Raw genomic sequence first — 21734 nt, 5'->3', positions numbered from 1 at the left:
TACAATTTCTGAACTGCACTGTTTATTTTGCTGCTTGAAACCTAAGTGACAGTATGCCACTATAATTATGGGGTTTCTTCTAAACCTTTACTACACTGCAGGTACAGAAATATATGGACACATTTTTGGAGAACTGACATTTTGCAAAATGCAGCAAACATTTCAATTTATACATGAGAAAAGGAAGTGTTCAAAAGGGTATGCATTTCAAGTTATTGCAGGTTATTTCTGTGAGAGAATTTCTGCAGGTAAAACATGTTTAAATTTAACCAACAGTAACGTGTCAGTGTATTTAAAATCATGACAAAAATCTTCTCTCTGGTCATTAATTGCCCCTTGACAAATTACTAGGATGTTGTATGTTTAGGGCAAGATGTCAATACAGCATAAATCCCGTGGCATTTTGGTTTTCTTCTGGAGATTAAAGCTGTTTTTTTCTTGGGATAAATGCAGCAGCAAAACACAAACCAGCTGATCAAAAAAGCACTTCTGCCATAACTCCAATAATTTCAGGGCACACCAACCGACAGTAGTTTTGCCATTCCCAGTTCTTTTAAGGTTTACATCACTGCACTGTTGCCTTAAGTACGTTTGTAGAAGCTTGGTTTCTGTTAGGCCAGCTTGCTGACTACAGCCTGGTTGAGAGAATTTAGTTGGTTGGTCCATTTATCTAACGCAGTATAACGTGCACCACCTCTCTTCTGATGATCCAGTTCTAGGAGCTGGTTGACTTGATCAATTCGGCCATGTATAGTGCTAGAAGTAAATAAATAACAACTATAAATTGCTAATGGACATGGAAATAGGAGCTACCAAAAACTTAAGAGGTGAAATAAGAGGTCTTAAACAAGAGAGGCACAAAGTTCATTTCAGAATTCAGCACTTACAATTATTGTCCTGGGCAGTACTCCCTATTAAGCTGTCATCATGACTAGAAATCCAATGAACCAGTTCATTGGGCAATGCATATTTTATCTGCTTGGCTATGACCCCACACAGAGTCTGAAGCAGTATGTCATAAACAGTTCTTGAAAGTCAAAGAACCATGAAAAATGGCGATTTACATGAAGAGAAATCAAACAATACAAGCCCATGTATGGATTATATTTTTGTAGTAGTTATAACAAATTACCCTCCAGAAAAATAGGTTTTACAAATTGTAGTTAAATTTCTCGAGTTAAGAGAGCAGATTACCAATCTGTCAACTTGAAAATGCACTCAAAAATACACATGGGTCTAAGCAGCAATTACTAAGAATAACAACCTTCATAATTTCAGAATAATTCAGGGAATTTATTATGTAATTAAGAATTAAAGTAGAAAGATCCCACTCAATCTCCCTGCATAATTTTCTTGGCTCCCATCTTTCAAACATACTTTACTGCTCAGAAAGCAAGCAAATCCAAAGTCAGCACCATTAACTTTCACTTCTAGAATCAACCAGTATTATCACAACGCCCCAAAATCTTGTTTTGTAGCTTCTTCTATAATTTGATAATTTTAAAGTAATCAGAGATCAATAATCAAGAATCAGGTACATACTTATCCAATATGCACTGCACAAGCAAGCTTTCCACATCAGCTACATCTATGTTTAACTCCTGAAACAAAAAAAAAACCTCATTATGCTGCTACTATGTTCGGCAACATTAAAACCCTCCAGTCTTTATCTTCATATACAGAATTTGGTTCAACCTCTGTTTCTTACTGTTCATAAGTAGCAATTCAAGAATGATCTATTAAGCAAAGACCTCCACCCAAAGGACACGTGGTCAAGAACCAAGAAACCAGTAACCTCTCAGAAAGAGCTGAAGAAGCGAAAGCAGAATTTTAGAATCTCTAGAAATGAGTTGCTTTACTGAGTTACTGAGAAAACAAAGATTAAAAAATATCCTCCAAAAAACAACAACAAAATAAACCACAACCACAAAAACCCAGGAAATGAAATAAAACAATAATTATCAGAAAAGAATGGATCTGCACTCAAAACCATTTAGAGACATAATTGCATCCTCTGGCTCAAGCAAGTTCTACAATTGTTAAGTCTAGCTTAAAAAAATAAAAGGCATACAGAGTTCCAAAGAGAATTTAAGCATAAAAAATAGGGATCCCTAATATTTCATGATGTATTTTGTAATGCTGTGAATTTTTTCAGGCGAAATCACAGAACCCACAGGAGATGGAAATAATCATGTATTACCACTGGGTTTGTATTGAATTATTTGCAGATTAGCTAGTGAAATCAGTGATTCTATGGTAATACTTGGTTTGTTCTACTACCACATTTCTGTAACTTGTACAACACAAACATGTGAAGATAGCTTATGAACAAAAGGGATTAAAATTTTAATTTTTACATTCATAAAATTTATGGTCATAATTACATTTTTTATTATACAAGTGTCACTTTTTATACTTTTCTTAAGAAATGTTATTTTCTACACCAAGTAGAATATGGTAGTTGAATATTTTAGAAGTGTATCATAGTACATATTATAAAAAGCAGTTGGATGACACTTGAAATTTACATTTTTGCACTGCAAAGCTGCCAGCATTGCATCATTAGTACTTTATGGTTTAGAGTGTATTTTAGATGTTCTATTTCTGGAAGCACTGTATTTATTTAAAAGCTTTTATTCACAGTTAATCATTTACTTAAGCAAATGCGAGGCTCCACTGACACATACCTTAGAAATAAAAGGAATATGTATTCTTGTGTAAGGCTTAATTAATTTTATAAGCACTTGTGTTCTGATGTTTCGCAAAAGCTCTGTAAGAGAAGAAAACATAAACACTGTAAAAACAACAGTATTGAAATAAAGCTGCTATACCTCTCCATATAGAAAGATATACCAAACACCATGATCTTTGAAAGTAGTAATTCAATGGGTGGGGAAGCTCAGCAAAATAACAATCCCTCCTTTTCCAGGGATCCAAGCAATATGTAACTCTGAAGGTGGACAGAGCTGAAAACTGTTCAAACATGGACCAACATGTTCTCCAGTAAAAAATTAATTAATCAAGTTAACTGGATAAATAATAGAGATCATTGCCTGGTATGTCTGTCCCCCTAATTTATGGCTAGAATGCTTGCCTTGTACAGAAGTGAAAAGGGGCATTCTTAGGGTATTCTTATGCAACTTAAAATTGTCTGTGCATTTAACTTCATGGGGAATATTCACATTTAACGTTAAAAGTCAGGGCCTAACAGTGTCATTACGATGAGGAACTGAAGTCATAAAATGGTCTGCATGGAGACACTGACTTTGCTTAGATAAAATAATGCAGTCATTGTTTTATACATTTTTACATTATTAAAGACAGTTGGGATAAAATAAAAGCATAAATTACAATTATAAATGAACAGAGGAAAAACCTAGATCCCTTTTTACCTGTTTAAACAAGGACTGTTTATATAATAAAATATATGAACACCACACTTAACACCAGATTATGTGTCTCAATAAACTATGGAGATTAAAAGAACAACGAGGCAAGGTATGTAAACATCACCATGAACATGTTGTGTATCACTACAGAGTGAAAATGGAGACACATCAGTAGCATATAAGGAGTGATGCTCAAATTCTCTTCAGTGCCTTAATTCAGCTTCCTCCTCTTGCTCTCCAGTTCTGTCACACCCTCCTCCATGAGCACCCAGCTCTAATCTTACTGAGTCTCCCTCCAAGACTTTGCAGCTCACCAGCAGTTCACATGGAACAGCAGTAGTAGGTTATATTTAGTTTCCCCTTCTGTTTGCCCTGTTCTCTTTTACAAACAAATATAAGAAAACCAGGTCTCTGGATTTAACTCTTTTCTTTCATGTAACTATCCAGCTAAATGATCTTGCACTGCCACAGTCAGACTCACTCTTGGAAACAATTAGTGAAGAACTGAGCACTATATTCAAGTGAAGAGACTCTTCAATTCTCAGGTACATGAAAAATGGATGAGGTGACTTTGTCACATTAATGGAGGAGAAAGGCATGTGTTAATGTGTTCCCATTCTATTAAGCAGAGGTACTATAACTCCAACCATTGTTTACAAGATACAAATGAAAAGTCTGCACCTTTTTACATATTATATTACATTCATTACATTGTCTATGTATTTTGTCTGTAATCTGAAGCAGTAAATTAACTTTATAAACTAGCAAACATCAAACTGGATGAGACTGATACAAACCATCTTTGCAGGCGAGGGCTGCTCTCATTTCACTATTCCAATGGGAAAAGAACAAAAACAACACTCAGAATCTTCAAGTGTCTTAACACCACCATAGGTATCTTACAATATCCACTACTCTAGAACTTTCTCCATCAATCCTGCACATCTTTGCAGTCATGCCACACACCTGGACACAAGTTAGTCCTGACCAACTTCTAAATAACTTGTAAAGGAATCATCCACAAGTAATTACAAGGAACTCTTAGTGCCAAAAAGAAAAATAAACCAAGGTGGGAGGAAGAAAAAAAAAAAAGGAGCTTACAAAGAAGTGAAAAGAAAAATGACTATAATAGCCTTTAAAATACCTTCAATGTGCTCCCTTATGAAGGGATCGTCCATGATGTTGCTGTGATTTGTTTTCAGAATCTTCTCAAATTCAGTGATGTCATTATTCTGATAGGCACTTCAGAAAAAAACCCAAGAGACTGAGTTATTAATTTTAAAAGTTAAACAGACTCATATGATTATGCTCTACAACTCTAAAAAAAACATGTATTAAGCATTGGTGGAAAATATTTATATTCAGAACCTTTATAAGCAAAAACTCTTTGAAGATGAAATGTAACAGAAATTACCTTTCTCCTGTTTCAATTTTAGCAGCATTTACTGAAGTTTAGTATGAACATTTAGTTGTTCCACAAGCACACTCTAGTTTTAAAACTTTTGTACTTTAAGAAGCTATTCTTACATACTCTGTTTTGAAAAGTATCATTATATGAATTTTGGCTTCATGAAGTCATACTTTATGGACTAAATAAGAGCTAAAAAAAATCTACAAGGCTGATGCTGTCTCTACAATGTCCAGCTTAAGCTCAATGCTAAAAATACTGCAAGATGAAAGTAATACAGACTTCCAGGATTATGCATCAGTAATTCTGGCATAATACTACTTTTTAGATTTTTATTTATAGCTTATTTATGTATATATATATATTCACAAGTCAATCCTGTCATCTGAGAAAGCATTGCAAAAAGAAGCTGCCACCACAGCATCACTTAAAGGTCAAGAGCTGGAGCCTCTGAAGAAGTAATTTTTTCTTGAAAAACATTCTTTCCAAACAAAACTTTCAACTTCTGTTCAAGACTAACATCAAACATTTTAGTAACAACATCTACTTGTCCATCATATTCTGTACATTTTGAATTTGTTTTGAAATGGGTAAAAAAAAATTTGTGCATTATTAAAATGGCCAAGAAAAAGACCTGTTTAGTTTAGAGGTAGAATGTGAGCAGTTTATAAATAGTTAGGTGAGTGGCATGGACTGTATCACATGTAAACAGTAAATTTTACTGCATAATAAAAGGAATTTCAGTTCAGTGTATTTTATTGTTTATTTCAGAGGTGTCTTTTTATCATATGTAAAGCATGCAAGTTCCCACTGTAGAGTATAGGAAGGATTAAAAACATAATTGTATCTTTGAAATTAATTTTATCTTCTGTGTATTTCTTATCAACACTGCTTTAATTGCATTATTAATTTTAAAGAAGGAGTTATATTCAAATGTCAAGATAAAAGATATAAATTAGAAATACCAATAAAATCAGATTGGGTAAGGCCATCTGGAGTTCCTTCTGCTTCAAATGAAACATGAAACTGTGACAGTGAATTAAAAAAAACCCACCTAAAGTGGAATGAATTACTGGAAATAGTCCCTTGATAAATTGCCAAATAATTTATTCAATCACCATGTCAATAATGGATGAATATCCCAATTGTTCAGAAACAATTTGTATGTATACAATGGTAAAGCACAACAGCAATATCACAGCAGTTTGTTTCAACACAGGATCAACTGCTTCAAAATGTGAGCAGACATTACTTGTTTTGTAGGAAAAAGATGGGAAAAGGCGCAGAGGCAGGCCAGAGAGGATACAGTAGGTGAGTTTCAAAAGCCAGTGTACAAACCCTGCCTCAGTTCATTGACCTAATGACCTTCATACACTAGGAAGTTCTCAGTTGCCTGTAAGAGGTAATGAGACTTTCTTTTAATTTTCACGTGTTTGAAGGATACAGGAGATCATGGAGAGTTAAGTTTCATATTCCTAACTTAGGAAATCTTCACATATCCATGCAGCAAATTATTCTATTGGCTTTGGTATGAGATGTCAGCTCAATTTTTCTTATGTCATCAGCCAGAGCCTAAAAAGACCAGTTGCAGTACAAGATGGAACAACTTTATTTAAGGGGAGAAATGAGCTTTTTGTCACACCATAAAGTGACAAAAGTACACAGTTTCTGTACCTCTACATAGTAAGAGCATTTATACTGTGGCCTCTCATAGTACGTTTCTAATAAAAAACAGTCCTCAAATATTTGCCCAGTATTTATGAATAACTGCATTAGGTGTGCAGAGAAAAGCCATTTCTAAAAATATTCCCTTTCAGGTTGGACAATCTTTTTTATCTTTGTGTTCTCCAGAAGAATAAAAATCTTACCTTACTAAATTTGTCATTGCTAGAATCTCTGGATCATTTTTGTATGGTTTAGCCTACACAGAACAGAAAGCACAGTATGCAAGTTTAGATTTTTTTTGTTCCACTTCCATCCTTTGGGTAATTTCTCTAAATGTTCATAAAAGGGTGAGGGGATGAGGGGAGGGGGAGGTAGGAGGACAGTGTGAAGGAAAAAGAAAAAAATACCTCCTGAGAATCAAATGGATTTATTCCAGACTTCATGAGCATGTTTGCTAAGACCAAATATTTTAAGCAAGTGGTTCTTCTGGGGCTCCCTGATTCATCATAATTCTTGAATGCTTCAAAAAAATCAGTATGTGCCTTTTCAAACTCTCCTTCTCTTAAGTGCATTTTGCCTCCACATTCTGAAAAGAAAACAGATGAAAAGGAACACTGTGTGCTTGTTGCTGACTACAATAATTGTACTCAAGTTCCATGCTATTTCTAAATAGATTACTGAAACATTTTCAGAAGTCATTTGGTTCTGAAATCACTAGGAAAAAAAAGCATTAGGGCCCTAGCATACAGCACTGCCACTTGAATAAACCCATTCCCAAGAAGAAAAAATAAAACCCAACCTGCACCATAAAACTTAAAGAACACAAATCCTCACAGCCAATAATTATGTCGCCATTATGTTAAAATACTGCAAAAATACTGAGACAGAATTTATCTCCATTTCAGTGGCAACAGCCTTGTATATTTATGGAATTTTCCCTATCTGTTGAGCAAAACCACACACAAAAAAAGAGAAATACTACTATCTATATCTGTTTATTTCTGAAGTACCCACTGCTGCCTGATTGCCTGGCATAACAGTGTTCTGAAGAAAGTTGGGGTTTTTTTCAAGACACATGGCTTGTTTCACTACAGTTCATTACTGCAGATCATAAATAATATTTTCAAGCACATCTTAAAGCCCTTTGGTTCCTGCTGAGTTTTAGCAAGATGAGACACCAATTTATAAAAAGGGACTGCAGGAACAGCAGTCCCTTCTGCTAGCAATCCTGCCAAGGCTTTGTTTTTATCCCCTGCAGATGCCTTTGCAGTCATCTTTTGCTGCCTGCCATGGTGTCATACAGCAAGTTTCTTCTTCCTCTTCTCTTTCTATAGCTTCTCTCCTAACAGTTATTTAGCCAATTGTCCTGCCCTTCTGACCAGTGCCTCTGGAACTTGGGCACCAGAACTGCAGAGCTGAAGTCCTGCAAGAAGAAAACGATGAGCCTGAATCTACAGAAACCTCTGTCTTTATAGCTGGAGCTGGAAAAAAACATTGGTTATGAGATTTTCATGGAACAAATCTCTGCAACAGAAGACAAATGAAAAATTCAAGATGAACTTGCCTCTGATAACTCCCATGATCAGTGGATGAGGAATGGCTGACTTGATGTGCAATGACTGTTCATATAGTGCTTTAAGTTTTTTGTTATTTTTCTGTGCTGTATACATTTGAATTTCCAAAGCATAGATTTCCAATAGCTGAGTACCTTTTTTTAGATCATCTTCCCCATCATCAGTCTAGGATAGATTAAGTAATAAATACTGTGAAATTTTAAGAGAACAGCAATTTCAGTTTTATACTAGTAAAATACTGATAACCAAATACTCTCAGTAATTTCCTGTCAAAAACAAGAATATTCCTGAAACTCTGAAATTCTGATGTAACTACTAACACAAAACATAGCATTCAAAGAACTTACCACAGGCTACATTTTGAAGCCCTTTATTTAAAACATTGTTATTTTTAATGAAATGTTTTCCTTGAAACTTTTCCACTTTCCTTAAACCACACGCCTAGTATATAAATACAATGACTGACACAAATGCATAAATATACAGGTAATACATATGACTCTTCTGCTGCCTCTAACAGAATAATTTCCCAGATATTTGTAACCTATTTTCATACTGAAGGAGGAAAAGTGTCACAAACAAGCCCAGCAGACTGCATGGCTAATTTATTTTTTCCCCTTCCAGATGGGAAAGTAGCAACTGTACTTTCAGTTTTGAACCGAGCTCACTTGGAATCCTTGCTATATTTTAAAATAAATGTCTATGGATTACAGGTTATTGATATGTGATTCTCATCCTTGCACCTGAAGTGAAACTCAATCAGCAGAGGTGAATAATTTTTTAAAACTCATCTTTAAGGAAGGAATAAAGCACTCGGCATTTTTTGTTCATGTTATCAAGCAGATAAAAAATAAAATCAGACACAGTACTTCTTCCCTCTGTACTAAAGCTCAGCAAAATGCCTCAAAGGCCAACAACAGATGTTTTTAAAAAGAAGCCAAACTAATGCATCAATGTTGTTTACTAAGCCACAGTGATTTAGAATATAAAGGTACCTGGCACGACTGATGCAACTGACGCAAAATCTTTTGTAACTTTCCATATTCTTCTCGTTCTAAATATAACTTGCCAAGCTGTAATGAAAAGAAAGTTAAAATACTGAGGTCTATTAAAATTTCACAATTATAATTTATAAGAATTAGCTGAAGGTGTGAAAGAAAAGCAAAAAATAGGAAGTTATATATTTTACCTTTGTGTTTGTCTTAAACCACAATCTATCATTCTTAGCATCTTTCAGAGCTTCAAGTGTTGTTTCATAGAATTCCTGAAGCAAATCCATCTGACATAAAAAATCAGAATTCTATAATTGTAAACAGCAAATTTGTACCTGTTAATAAAGTCAATCTGAACAAACTAAAAGTGCATGCTTGAACTTCAAAATAAAAAAGGTATCTTCATCTTATTTAATGTCTGCATTTAAACTGCAAACAGCTTCTAAAGTAACCAAACTAAATACACTATCTTTTCTTATATGAAACAGATGTAATTAAAAAGTATTCACATTTTAAGGTTTGTACCCGTCTGAGAAAAACGAAAGCCACCTTATAAAATCCATCTTATATAACCAAGATGTTGTGTAACAAACACAGGCAATATTGTTCCCACTTAAAAGAATAAAAATAATTTACATATCAAAAAAAGAATATGCTTTACAAAAAGAGGGAAATGGTCAAAGGAAAAGATGCTGCTTTCTTTCTGGACTAGCAATGTCGAGTGGAAGAACACTCTTGAGCACATCAAACTGTTTCTTTGCAAAAAACCCAAAAATACAACAGCTGAAGTGGAAATTGAAGTGCTGAGTGTTACCTTTCACAAGGGTTCTATCAAGAATGCATTAGTATTGTCCATGGCCACTGTTCCTTTGGGGGTAACAGATCTGTGACTATACATCAAGTTAAGATTTCCAGACTGCCCCTCCAGGTCTGGTTCTGCTACAAACGCGAGACACTGACCTCTGCCAAGAAGGGACAGCCTAAGACAATTCTTTAAACCTCAAGAGTAACCCAACATCCAACTTCCACTTCTAAGAGTGGCAGGACAGGAAGGGTTGTGATAATGACCAAGGACTCAGCCCTCAAGACCAATGATCCTCCATATGAAGGTGCTACTTTGAGATAGTCAATGAGAGCAGCTTCCTACTCTCTAAAGCGTGTATCTATGGACACGTACCTCACTTGCACAGTGCACTGGACAGGCCGTATTTCACACCAACACTTCACTGCAAAGACTCCCCTCTGCCTCAAAATTAATTTTAAACCTCCCATTGTTTAATTAAAAATTATATTTGACAGGGCATTTGCATCATGTAGCTATGCTAAAAAAAGTTCTTATTTATTAAGTTTGAAATTCCAGGTAAATATTGCCAAAAAAGGACAAGTTTATGAAGACCTATCTGTGTTAATAGAATCCACTCTATGTGGGAAATATATTTTCACATATGACAGCAAATGAATACTCAGAATTCCTCTATTATGATCAAAAAAGCCCAAACTAAACACAAAAAATGTCTATAATTAAAAATGCAAAATTGAAAACTATGAAGATGAAAGAATTGATGATCCAACCTGCTTGGAAGTAGAGATATAATCAAGAATAGAATTGATGGATTTTTCAGAGTAATTCCTTGTAACTGCACTCCGTATGTAGGTCAATAGCTGTTTATACCTGTTCATCATTTCAGGAAAGTTAGTCTAAAAGGAAGCACAAAATCACATTATAATTTTTGTTTTAATTATTAAAACTGATATATTTTCAAAGTGTACATACAGGAAAAAAGGCATAAAGAAAGACAATGCACTAGTGACTGCTATTAAACTTTTCTTATCATCACTTTATTCATAATCTGCAGAATCAGAAATAACTTCAGGACTACACAGAACAGAGATTTAAAATATTTATCTCAGTGAAAAAAACAGAGCTGGCCATACAACTCTTGGAATGGTTGCATACCTAGCATATAAATTTTTCACTCTTTTGTCCTGGTGCAGTACACACAGAAAAACATGACCACTTCCAGTGGTGTGACACCTCAGCACAGCAAGGACTGAGCCTCACACTTTCATGGAGTACCAGCTGACTACAGCAGTTATTTTGCAGTCATTTTGCCTTTGACTTGCAAACACCACGTCATTTCCCTGCCATATCTGTAGTAGCCATTAAAGGCTGCAAAAGACAAGTTCTGGTAGATTTAGTTGTCATAGCCATTAATAAGAATAATAACTTAAGACCTCTGGATCAAATACATATTTATGCCATTTACTCCCAAGTGATAGCTGTAATTCCTACCAATTTAAAGTTTATTTTAATCATCTGTTTCAGAGCTTTGAATCCCCATTCTCCCTTTTCGCCTTCAAGCTCCAAAACCTGAAAAAGAAGATTTTTTAGAACAATATTTATAAAAGCTTTATTCAAACTTAAATTGTTTTAAATACTCATATCCCATACATGCCCTTCCCCCCCACTTTGTTCCTTACAAAGTAATGTTTGACTCTGCTCTTTAATTTTATTATTTTCTGGTATTATCGAAAAACTGAGAGTGTATCTCATCAGTTTTCACAACTTAGCTGATGTAGGGAGGGTGAACGTGATTGTTGTTGTTGTTGTCTAACAGCAAACACTTTAATTCCAAACACTCAATTTTAACACCACTCCATAAACACATATGCAAAGATAGTTGTAACACCTCCTGCAAAACTGAGTCAACTAAATTTTGACTAAATTAAGTTAAAAAGTTCATCCAAATTACTACAGTTCCTTCACAAAGGAACTTCTAGGTTTTAATGTAACATGGATAAAGAAATGTTTAAGTAAAAACTTTAGAGAGTTATTTTTTTAAAGTCATGTATATAATTTGGTTATACACTATAAATGAGCCCAAAGATAAAAAAATCTATTTTTTCTTTTAAAAGCTGCATCTAACATACTGCTTTCTCGTAGCAGTGTGCAAACATTAAAAGTTTAAAACAGAGATGAAGAGAAGAAACTCTGTGTCACTTAGTACTTATACATGCAAAGCTTTGGAAGCAAATAGCAAAGCAAATATAATGTTATATAAGACACTGGGGGAAACATAATTTCACTTAAAAAACCCAAATGGATTAAATTTCTATTGCTGATGCATGAAAACACATTTAGAACTGTTTAATTAACTTAGTAAATCCTGAAGATTAAGAAGTCAGATCTGTGATAAGACTATACTATCTCCTATTTATTACTCTAAGAATGATCCTGAAAGGCAGTCAGCCAGAAGTCTAAGATACTCAATAATAAACTTAGCACATTAGTAATTTAAGAGATAAATCCCACTCTTAAACTTTTAGAAAATAGCTCAAATGGTATCAAATATTTTAAAATGTGAATTAATATAAAAAGAAGAGACATAATATGAAGACAGAAAACCTTCTGAAAACTGCTTAATGCTGCTTTGGGGTCATCTTCCTTCAAAGCTTTGGAATTGTAGTATTGATTTTCCAGATCCACATTTGGTTCAGAATTGCTGTCCTCAGAATACTCCTACATTTTAAGGAAAAAACAAAAACAAAAGAGGAATAAAAGGTTCAGAACATCTAATAATCTGCTGAAAATTGTAAATAGTAAGACATATTACTCCAACTGGCATGAAATGCTTGTGTATTAGCAGGCAGTGTCTGGTTTTAGAGCACACAACAGGTATGGACCCGTACAATGATACTCTCTCCATTACTAGGCCAGACACACAATCCACTAACATCTGCCTGATTTCTTTCTAGATTAATGAACTCATAACTCCACCAACTTCACCTTTATGACAAGTACAGATTCTGTTACTGAAATCTGCCCATGCTGGAGTTTTAGCACAGAGACCCAGGAGCACATGTAATTTCTGGGAGGGGAGAGAACATGCTGCCCACTGATCCTCCTAAAGACACTCTATTATCCAGCCTTCACTAGCGACAGAAAAGATTCTGGCTGAGCTGCCACACAAGTAATGATTCAGCTATGGAGGGTATCAACTGCTTCCATGAGTCTCTCTATAATCTGCCTTTCTATGCTGTAACGACTCATCCTTGTCTAAGGAATTAAAAAAAAAAAAAAAAAAAAAGAGTAATGACAGTAACACCAGCTGCTTCTGCACTGAGAAGCAGGAGATGATTGAGAAAATGCTAAAAATGCAGCCAAAGATGTTGGGGTGCAGCATAGGCACAATAATTTAATCAAATAATTATCCATCATGTTCACTAGTGCCAAACAAACTGAAGTATTTACTTCTAACAATTACTACTTAATTTTTTTAAGAAGTACTCTGAGACGACTTCTGATGAAAAAACCCTGCATATTTTATCTTCTTTTGCTAAAGGACAATGCTGCATGCCCAAATTACAAAACGCTAACAAAGCTCAGATAATAATTTCATTTGATGTTTACACAATTCAAAACCACTTCACACCTCTACATTTTCAAGTTAACTCCTCTGAGCAGGATTTTGGCTATTAGGAGGTGAACTGCTTTAACAGAATGTTTAAATCTCAAAGTTACTGTCAGAGTCACTTTCCCTTGCACCAACATAAGCAATGCAGAACCAGGTCCATGCCTTTCGTGTGGATTTTGCTCTTGCTGTACTTTGTCAAGCACATTTATTCTTTTGTTCATTTGTATATTCCTACTATTAATGGACTCCTCCAAAACCATGGGAAGGAATGAAAAAAAGATGAGGCAAAAGAAAAGTTTTAAATTAGCTGTCTCCTCTCTGCACTGCAGGCAATCTCTCAAAGTTTAAGCTTTCTGAAGTTCTAAAGCAAAAATTAATTAGGAGAGCCTACAGTCAAATCAAGTTTTATTAAACGTGGTACTTGAGACATTTGTCCTTCTACCTTTTAATGTTTCTATTTGTAACATGTAGGCAAGTTGCCCAAATATGTATTTATTTTCACCCAACAAAGCACTATCATTAGTGAGAATGAATGGAATGAAGTGTCTTGTGAATTCCACAAACCTCTTTTCTGAATTACCACAGAACTATAAAAACGTGATACTAAAAACACCAAAGAAAACAGGAAGCAAGTGTCCTATTTCACTGGGCAGGCTCTCATTTTGGTTAGCTTGTTTTTGTAAACTCCTTATCCTATTGATCCAGCTCCAATGGAGCAGCTATGGGTGCGTACACATGATGTCAACAGCCCTATCAGGCACCTTATATATCCAGGCTGCCAAAAATCAAACAACAAGCATTTACAATATGCATGATCAGCTGATGTCTTGTTTATGCTTAACTTGGACAATGGGGAATATTTTTGGCAGAAGTGTCTATTTGCAAAGATAAAAGGAAAGCAAACGAAATTAATTCCTTTTAGGAGACAATGTGCTCCGTTAGCCTCAAGCCAGAAACATCTGAACTTTCATCTTAGCTCTGGCAATGATTCTGGATGTGGATTCATGCAAGAAGCCTTTTTTCAGATAGTTTTGCTCAATGCTACTTAAATATCCCATAAGTTCCTTTCATAATATTAATACATAATAAAGACATGTTAAGTCTACTGGTATTTTTTTACTCCCAGTGGAAACGCGTTGAAATATATCAAAGGTACTGGTTTACGTTTTCACAGCTATGTTTCTTCTTCACTGGATGCCTATTTGCCTCATGTTAGACTTAGGATGATGATATGGACTCAAAGCTGTAATGGAGATAAGGCTTTCCTACTTCAAGAAAATATAAGGTAGTTTACTTTAAAAAAGACTTATTTAGACTTAATGGCTACGAAGATAACGTTAAAACCTCAAACCAAGTATGAGCTGATGCCATTAATCTTTAGACAATATGAAAAAAAAAAAAAACCCAGCCATGTCGACACTGAATCTTATTTCAAGCGCTGATGCTAATTACCCCAGTGCTGATAAATTCAGAAGGACGAGCACTCCATCTTCTTTTGATGCAGAGATGGCTTAGTGCAGTAGGATACAAATGTGAGAACATTAAGCTTCTGCCAAGAGCATGAAAGGGGGAAAATATAAAGCTGTGTTCTCTAAGTTCCAATTAAGAAAAATATGAGCTTCCTTCTCAGTTCTGAAAACAATAAAGTTCTTTTAACAATAAACTGAGATAGCAAAAGCCTAGCCTTCCTTCACCCTCATTTTTAACACCCCTGGTTTCTGCCTGAACAACTTCACCAGCTCAAACCTTCTAGATAGGAAGTTTGCTGCAAATTAGGTAGAAATAAATGGTTTACAAACAGGATTTCTACATAATCCCAAAAATCTCCACTACAGCATCCAGACCTAACAATTTGCATAGTGATGAACATCCTTATTTAGAACTTTCTGACATAAAAGCAGCTGGATGATATAATGTATCTCTACCTGATGTAAAAAAGGTAAAAGGCCTAGGAATTTTTAAAACTAAGGTCCTGGTGATACTTTTCAAATGGACATCAACATTATAAGTACAAATAAAAAAAAGAGCAGTCTGAGTGCCCTGATAGAGTTTAAAAAATGCAGTTAAATAAGTCACGATATTTTTTAAGCATTGCTATGTTGAAGATCTACATGTTCTAAATGTAGTCAGTTATATTCAATCCTAAGCCATCCCACGTCTTTTTGGAGGAAAAGAAATACTACACCCGCTCAATTGTAACAGAGATAAAACCTCTGTCTGGAACATCCTACTTTCAAATAGTTTTAATAAAAATTAAATTAGTATCAAGAAATCAATTTAATTAAGAAGCCTTTATTATGTTCCATATGAAGTCTGTGTAAAATTTTCTCTAGTAAACAGCTTTAAAGCATTGAGCCTCAGCTTCTAAAATGAGCACACACACAGAAGTTGATTCACCCAAGTCAGCTTTAGTCATCCCTTTTAGCGCACGGGTCCATTTGCAGTTTGTCCAGCAGCAAAGCCACATTCACAGCACCCAGCGCTCCCAGCTCCTCCCTTCCCGTCCCTGCTGCAGCCCAGGGCCTTGTGCTGTTTGGCTCCTTGCTGGTTTCCAAAACCTGTGGCAGGAGCCTTGTCAATGTGGCCTCCAGAGACTACAGGTCCTGAGGCACAGCCCTGTGCTCAGGGCCAGACGGAGGGACAGGGACATGGAGACCTAACAGAATATCAGTGACATTTAAACGTAGATGTGCGGCATTCTATCTATTACAGTCATACTGGTAAAGTACCTGGTAAAGTTCTACATGAACATAAACAAAGATACAAGTAATTTGTGAAAACTACTCTCATTACCAATTTTCTGGTCTCCTCTCTTACCTGAAGCACTTACCTAACTTCTACATCAAAACTGGAGTGATTACCTAAACTTGTGCTCCTCTGTTTAGCATTCACCACCACTACAGGAACTGAAATTCTACTTTGCAAAACTTTTTTAAAAAACAGGAGTAGGGGGAAAGCAGCTATACAGGGGCAACTTTCCAGAAAAAAAGACAATACAAAGAGTTCTACTTCTGTAAAAAATTATCTTTCAAGGGCATTGTTGAAATACTTATTACTGTCAATTGTCAATTGTTGGTGATTTTACCAAATTTCAACGATTTGGCTGACTCAAACAATTTATTGCTTTATGAACTGCAATTGTTTCTGAGAAGAAGTCTGGTACAAATTTGATATTACTTCAGCTGACTGTTTTTCATAACCGTGGCATTTAGGAGGTCTACTAAGCACAACTTTCTTTGCTTTTGCTCTTCCTGTCCTGCAGGCACTACCAGGTTCTATGTGCATTTGCCAGTTAGTATCCAGGCACATGAATATAAAGAAAGCAATCAGACTGGAATGCAAAAGAACAAAGAGGAAAAGAACAGAGGCAAACCCTGAGAGTAAAAATAAGTGTAAGAAGCCTGCAACTGCTCAGCCGTGCACTGGGAGTCCTGGTTTCTTTTCCACATTCCACTAACTCTGCAAGTCATCCAGTGCCTGCTGGCTCACACCAGGGCTGACACCAGGAATAGAAGTCTGTGAAACCAGCGATTTGCAGTGGCGTCAGAAGAGTTCCACAAAAGACAGTGCTCGGCCTTGTTTTATTTATTTTTTCAGTTGGAAGATGCACAGAAATGAGACAGGAGACTGCAGAAAGAAAAACCTGGTATCACGATATGTAAAGAGAACAGCAAAAAAGTCCTGTTCTTTCTGCCTCTGTTGTGCAGCTCTCCTGTAGTTATGTGCTTCCTTTTCTGAAAGTCCAGTTTTCAGCATAACTTGGATCTAATTTACATCTGTTTAACACCCAACTGCATATCAGATCCTGGAGGGCACCGTTCTGAACACAGCCCTAAATAACTGTCAAAAGAAGCCAACAAAAACCAGAACTTACTGACATTTGTCAATGTTTAGATAGAAAGAATTTACTGACTAATTATTCTCAGGCTTTTTGCCTCAACACTTCCTTCTGAGACATTATGGTAATGAGCAAAAGAAGTCTCAAATATATTAATTCTGTGTTTGAAGATGAGTCTGAAGAGAATGCATAAAAAATATCACAACACATGCTGAATCCACATAAAATATGAAACAATAATGAATTCAGATAACAGTACATCCTGTGTCCTTTGTGATGCACATATTTTTAATCACATACTACTGTAATTAACTAAAATAGAAGAAGGCCAAGTGGATCTGCTTGATTTGGTACTTCCCTAGATCTGAATACTTTTTTTTTCAGCATTACCACATTCTTGTTGCAACATATATTTGTATTTCATAAAATGATGATAAGAGTAAAATATGAGGAATTGGAAAGAGGGGACAACATCCACATGAAATTTCAACTGTATCTATGATAATCCAGGAATAAAAGACAGAATAATACCCGTCTACTGATGAGATTGCTTATCAATTTGGTAACATACAGAAATTCCTTTGGCAATGGACTGTATTTCACTTGGCTGGAAAGAAAGAAAGAGCCAACTCATGTAGCTTGAAATAAGTAGTAAGATGCCTATTTCCCAATATCACCACATCCTGAAACGGGAAATTCTCAATAATCTGAAGGGATGCTCCTCTTATTTGAGTTGTGCCAATCCTCATGAACCTGCAGCCATCTCACCGACGTGCAAACTGATGGCTGTTCATTGGAATTGTTACAGATCTTCCACAAGTCACTGAAACAATACAACTTTGTAAGGTAAAAAGACCAGTTGCTCGGCAAATGTATTTGTCCCACCTTTCCTTGCATTAATTTTAAAGTTGAATTTCTGAAAACAGTAAGATGACTCATTAAGAACACCCCAGATTCCTTATTTATTTAAAAGAAAACAAGAAAATCCAGTAGATGTACTACAACAACTGTCAATGTGTTGTCATTGTGCCTGGAAGAATCAATTTCTGGAGGAAGACTGAGTTTACCTTCCAAGTCAATTCTAAATATAGTCTTTTGTCCCAGACCGAAAACAAAAATGGAATTTACAATGGTCCTTCCCTTTTTTGTCCTTTTCCACCCTCAAGCTGGATCTAGTAAAAAGAACTTGTACTGAAATCATGTAAGGCACCTAGCAGCACCAAGCTAGAAATTAAAATTGAGTGGCTTTCATAATGACCAGTAAACATTATTCTGTTCATTGAAGCATAAAGTGGAATAATTCATGTTATAATCAAAGCTGTCACAGCACATTACTAGCAAATTGTGAATCTAGGTTCATCCACCCGCCAATATAAATGGGATTTCTTCCTGATATCAAGACTCCAGTGAATAAACTCAACTTCAGTAGAGTGGCTGATGTCATTTCCATGTAAAACTTTGCCTTTGGACTCACTGAAAAACTAAACAGAAACAATCCAGTACAACCTGGATAGTCTTCAATCGTTTAACAGTGCAGTAATTACTCTAATTATATAAAATTCCATGATGGAGCTGGGAAAGATCTGGGCCTTTGGAATATCTGTTCACATTTCAGTTCAAGTGTGAAACATTTGCATACTTAAGGAAATTTAACTGACTGGCTCTACATAATCAGCGGGTCAAGTGCACATTAAAGAGGAACAGTCATAATCACCTCTAATAAAAGCTGACAAAATTAATTTTTGGGGGAGTCTTCACTGCTATTGTTATGATGGCAGCTACCCTGGGAGACTTGAACCTAGTTTCACCATATTTTGACAAAAGAGCTACTTCTTTCATTGACTGTTTCTGTAATCACTGCCTCTACTCCAGTTCTTCAGGAAAGTATTCACAGCACTCACATGTGCTCTTTTACTTTCAATTCTGCACTGATATGAGTATTATGTCTTGTACTCACTCTTTGCAAAGCCTCTTGCAGCAGCTGTTAGGCTCAATTTGAGAATCAGGCATCCCCTTACAGTCTTCTCTTAATTTAACTAGATATCAACATGAAAGGAAGAAATCATGCCCTATCTTCACGGCCCTTAACTTTTTTCTGAAACAGTTCTGTGGCGCACAACTATTACAGTCTCAAGCATTTTTGAAAACAACAGTCAGTCACGTTTTGTTAGTCCCAGAATGCTGAAACTAATCTAGCTGGAATATTTTTATTCTTCAATTCTTGAGGGCTTTTTTCCCATCAATTACGAACTGAAATTAAATTTTAAAAATCTGAAGCTTGGGTATTAGTTGATGCTTTACATGGGAGTTACATACTGAAAAGAAAAAAACTAACGTGCTCCTAATTATTACGAGCAATACTTTAAAATTTTTGAAAAGTCTGAGCTAAGGGTTATTAATGAGAATAAAAATGTCCAGTAAAAGTAACTACAGTCAAAAGCGGAAATCTGCCATAAGCAAGGTGTTTCAAGAGGGTTTTTCCAATGAAAAATAAAGTACTTCAGAAGAAAAAAACACAGGATAAAGCACTGAACTAATAATTCTTGGAGAAAACTGACATAAAGCAGTGTAAGTCTGAGCTGCACTTTTATTCATATCTGTAGAGACTGCAAAATGTAATTCCAATGGTTTCTCTACACGTCCAGTTCTCATGTTATGGAAGGATATGGAACATGAATTCTGCTGTGTTGAGTATTCCTTTGATTCTATCACACGGAAAAAAAACCACCACAGTATTTCAAAAGAGGACACAAATTTCAGTGTTAATAAAAATTAACGGAAATTAATTTTGGAACAAAATGTTTTTAATGGTCTCTTTGTATTTCCTTCAGTAACCCTGTTTCTACAGTATGTGAATTCATTAATAGATTGAAAGGGGAACACAGACACTTTTTAGAATAGTGCCACGAGCAGCTCATAGAGTTTTGATGACAATGCCTATCAGACAAGTACTCTCACATGAATGGACAAAAACCTCAAAACTGAAAGTGAATGCTGTTATTCTATATCTAATGTCATCCAACCATTCTAAGCAGTTCCTAACAAAAACTGCCCAGAAACTATTCCAGATAAAATCAGGTAAACATTTTAAGTGAATTCACAAGTGGCAATGACTACTAAATAATGTGTCAAAGCAAATCTTTGAGAAGAAAGTGTCTGGAGTGTTTCAGTGAAACTGCAATACTGTTAAGCTGACATGAATACAGGTTTAGCTGAAATGAATTAAGTAAGACTCTCAAGCTTCTACCATACATAGCTTTTTTTAAAAAGTCTCTAGCTCTAAAAACCCAAAGTTCAGAAAAGAAAAAAAACAAACCAACCCCAAAAGAGCAGACCTCAAGCCCCAATATAACATAAGGGCAATACAATGATAATTAATCAGATAAAGAGCATTTTTTTAATTTTAAAAGCTTAGCACAAAACCTGACATGAACATTTAACTAAATGTAACACGAAAAACCCCAAATCTTTAAAAACAATTGAAAACAAAAAGGAAGTGGTAGAAAGGTTACCAAGATTGTAAACACAAGAAGTTAGAAATAAGTGCACCCTTCGGCGCGTTGGATCAGAAACCGGCCGTGGGGCCATTTCTCCTCACTCCCCGTTCTCTTCCCCCCACTTTTCCCTCCGTTTGTTGCTCACACAAGCACACGAACACTATCTGCCCCCAAGGGCCTCTCGCAGTCGCGGGTGCGGAGAAGGACGGGCAACTTTATCACTTCACTTCGTGGCCGACAGCCGGGCCGGGGCAGGAGGAGGGCGGGAAGGCGGCAGCGCCCCGAGCCCTGCCCTCAGCGGGAGCCCCGCGGGGCCAGCCCGGGCCCGGGGCAGCGGCCGGGCCTATCCCCCTGCCCGGCCCGCACTGGCCTGCTCCTCCGCGGAGAGGGGGCCAAGCGGCTGCTCCGACAGCAGCACCCGCCCCTCGCAGCCCCTGCCCGCATCCTCCTCCCCGGGAGGGAAACTCCTCCTGGATGTCCGCGCTCCCTGCCGGGGCAGCACCCGGCGGGGCGGCTGCTGCGGCGGGCGAGCCGCACCGGCAGCGGCCCGAAGCGGCGCCGCGCCGGCGGCACCCCCGGCCGTATCGCTGAGCCCCCGCGCCGCCCCGCGCCCTACCAGATCGTAGTCCTCCTCATCATCGCACATGAAATCATCCTCCATGTCAGACATCTTGGCCGGAGGACGGGCGGGGGGCGGCGGCGGGGACGGCCCCTTCTCCCACAACCCCGCGCGGCGCTGCCCAATGTGGCTCCGCTCCGCCCGGAACGCGCTGCCGCCCGCGCCTCTCCCGCCCCCGGCCCGGGCCGCCCGGAGCCCAATCCGCGCCGCCCCGTGGCCGGCTCCCTCCCCCTGGTAGCGACCGGCCCTTGGCAACGGCGGCCGGGCGGGGCCTGGGCGCCGCACGCCGGAACCTCCTCGGGCCGCCGCTGCCGCCGCCCGGAGCGCGCCGTGCTGG

General features: G+C 37.1%; 1 protein-coding gene across 2 annotated transcripts; it reads right to left on the bottom strand.

Annotated features, from left to right (window-relative positions):
• COPS2 (COP9 signalosome subunit 2) lies at positions 1-21631 on the bottom strand. 2 transcript variants are annotated; one of them, XM_066328409.1, is made up of 13 exons: positions 21395-21631; positions 12435-12548; positions 11322-11399; positions 10601-10726; positions 9226-9336; positions 9032-9109; positions 8027-8201; positions 6870-7048; positions 6666-6718; positions 4534-4631; positions 2688-2770; positions 1543-1601; positions 1-756 (listed from the first exon to the last, which is right to left on the bottom strand). In XM_066328409.1, the coding sequence occupies exons 1-13, from the start codon at positions 21446-21448 to the stop codon at positions 612-614; spliced, it is 1353 nt and encodes a 450-aa protein (XP_066184506.1). In that variant the 5' UTR covers positions 21449-21631; the 3' UTR covers positions 1-611. The 2 variants fall into 2 exon arrangements, with proteins under 2 accessions (XP_066184506.1, XP_066184507.1); XM_066328410.1 differs by having other exon boundaries at positions 9226-9315.
• Positions 21632-21734: the final 103 nt, after the last annotated feature.

Source organism: Sylvia atricapilla, chromosome 13, assembly GCF_009819655.1.
Source record: "Sylvia atricapilla isolate bSylAtr1 chromosome 13, bSylAtr1.pri, whole genome shotgun sequence".
Taxonomy (NCBI): domain Eukaryota; kingdom Metazoa; phylum Chordata; class Aves; order Passeriformes; family Sylviidae; genus Sylvia; species Sylvia atricapilla.
The sequence above is the reverse complement of the archived record's forward strand: the minus strand, read 5'-3'. Positions and strand labels throughout refer to the sequence as shown.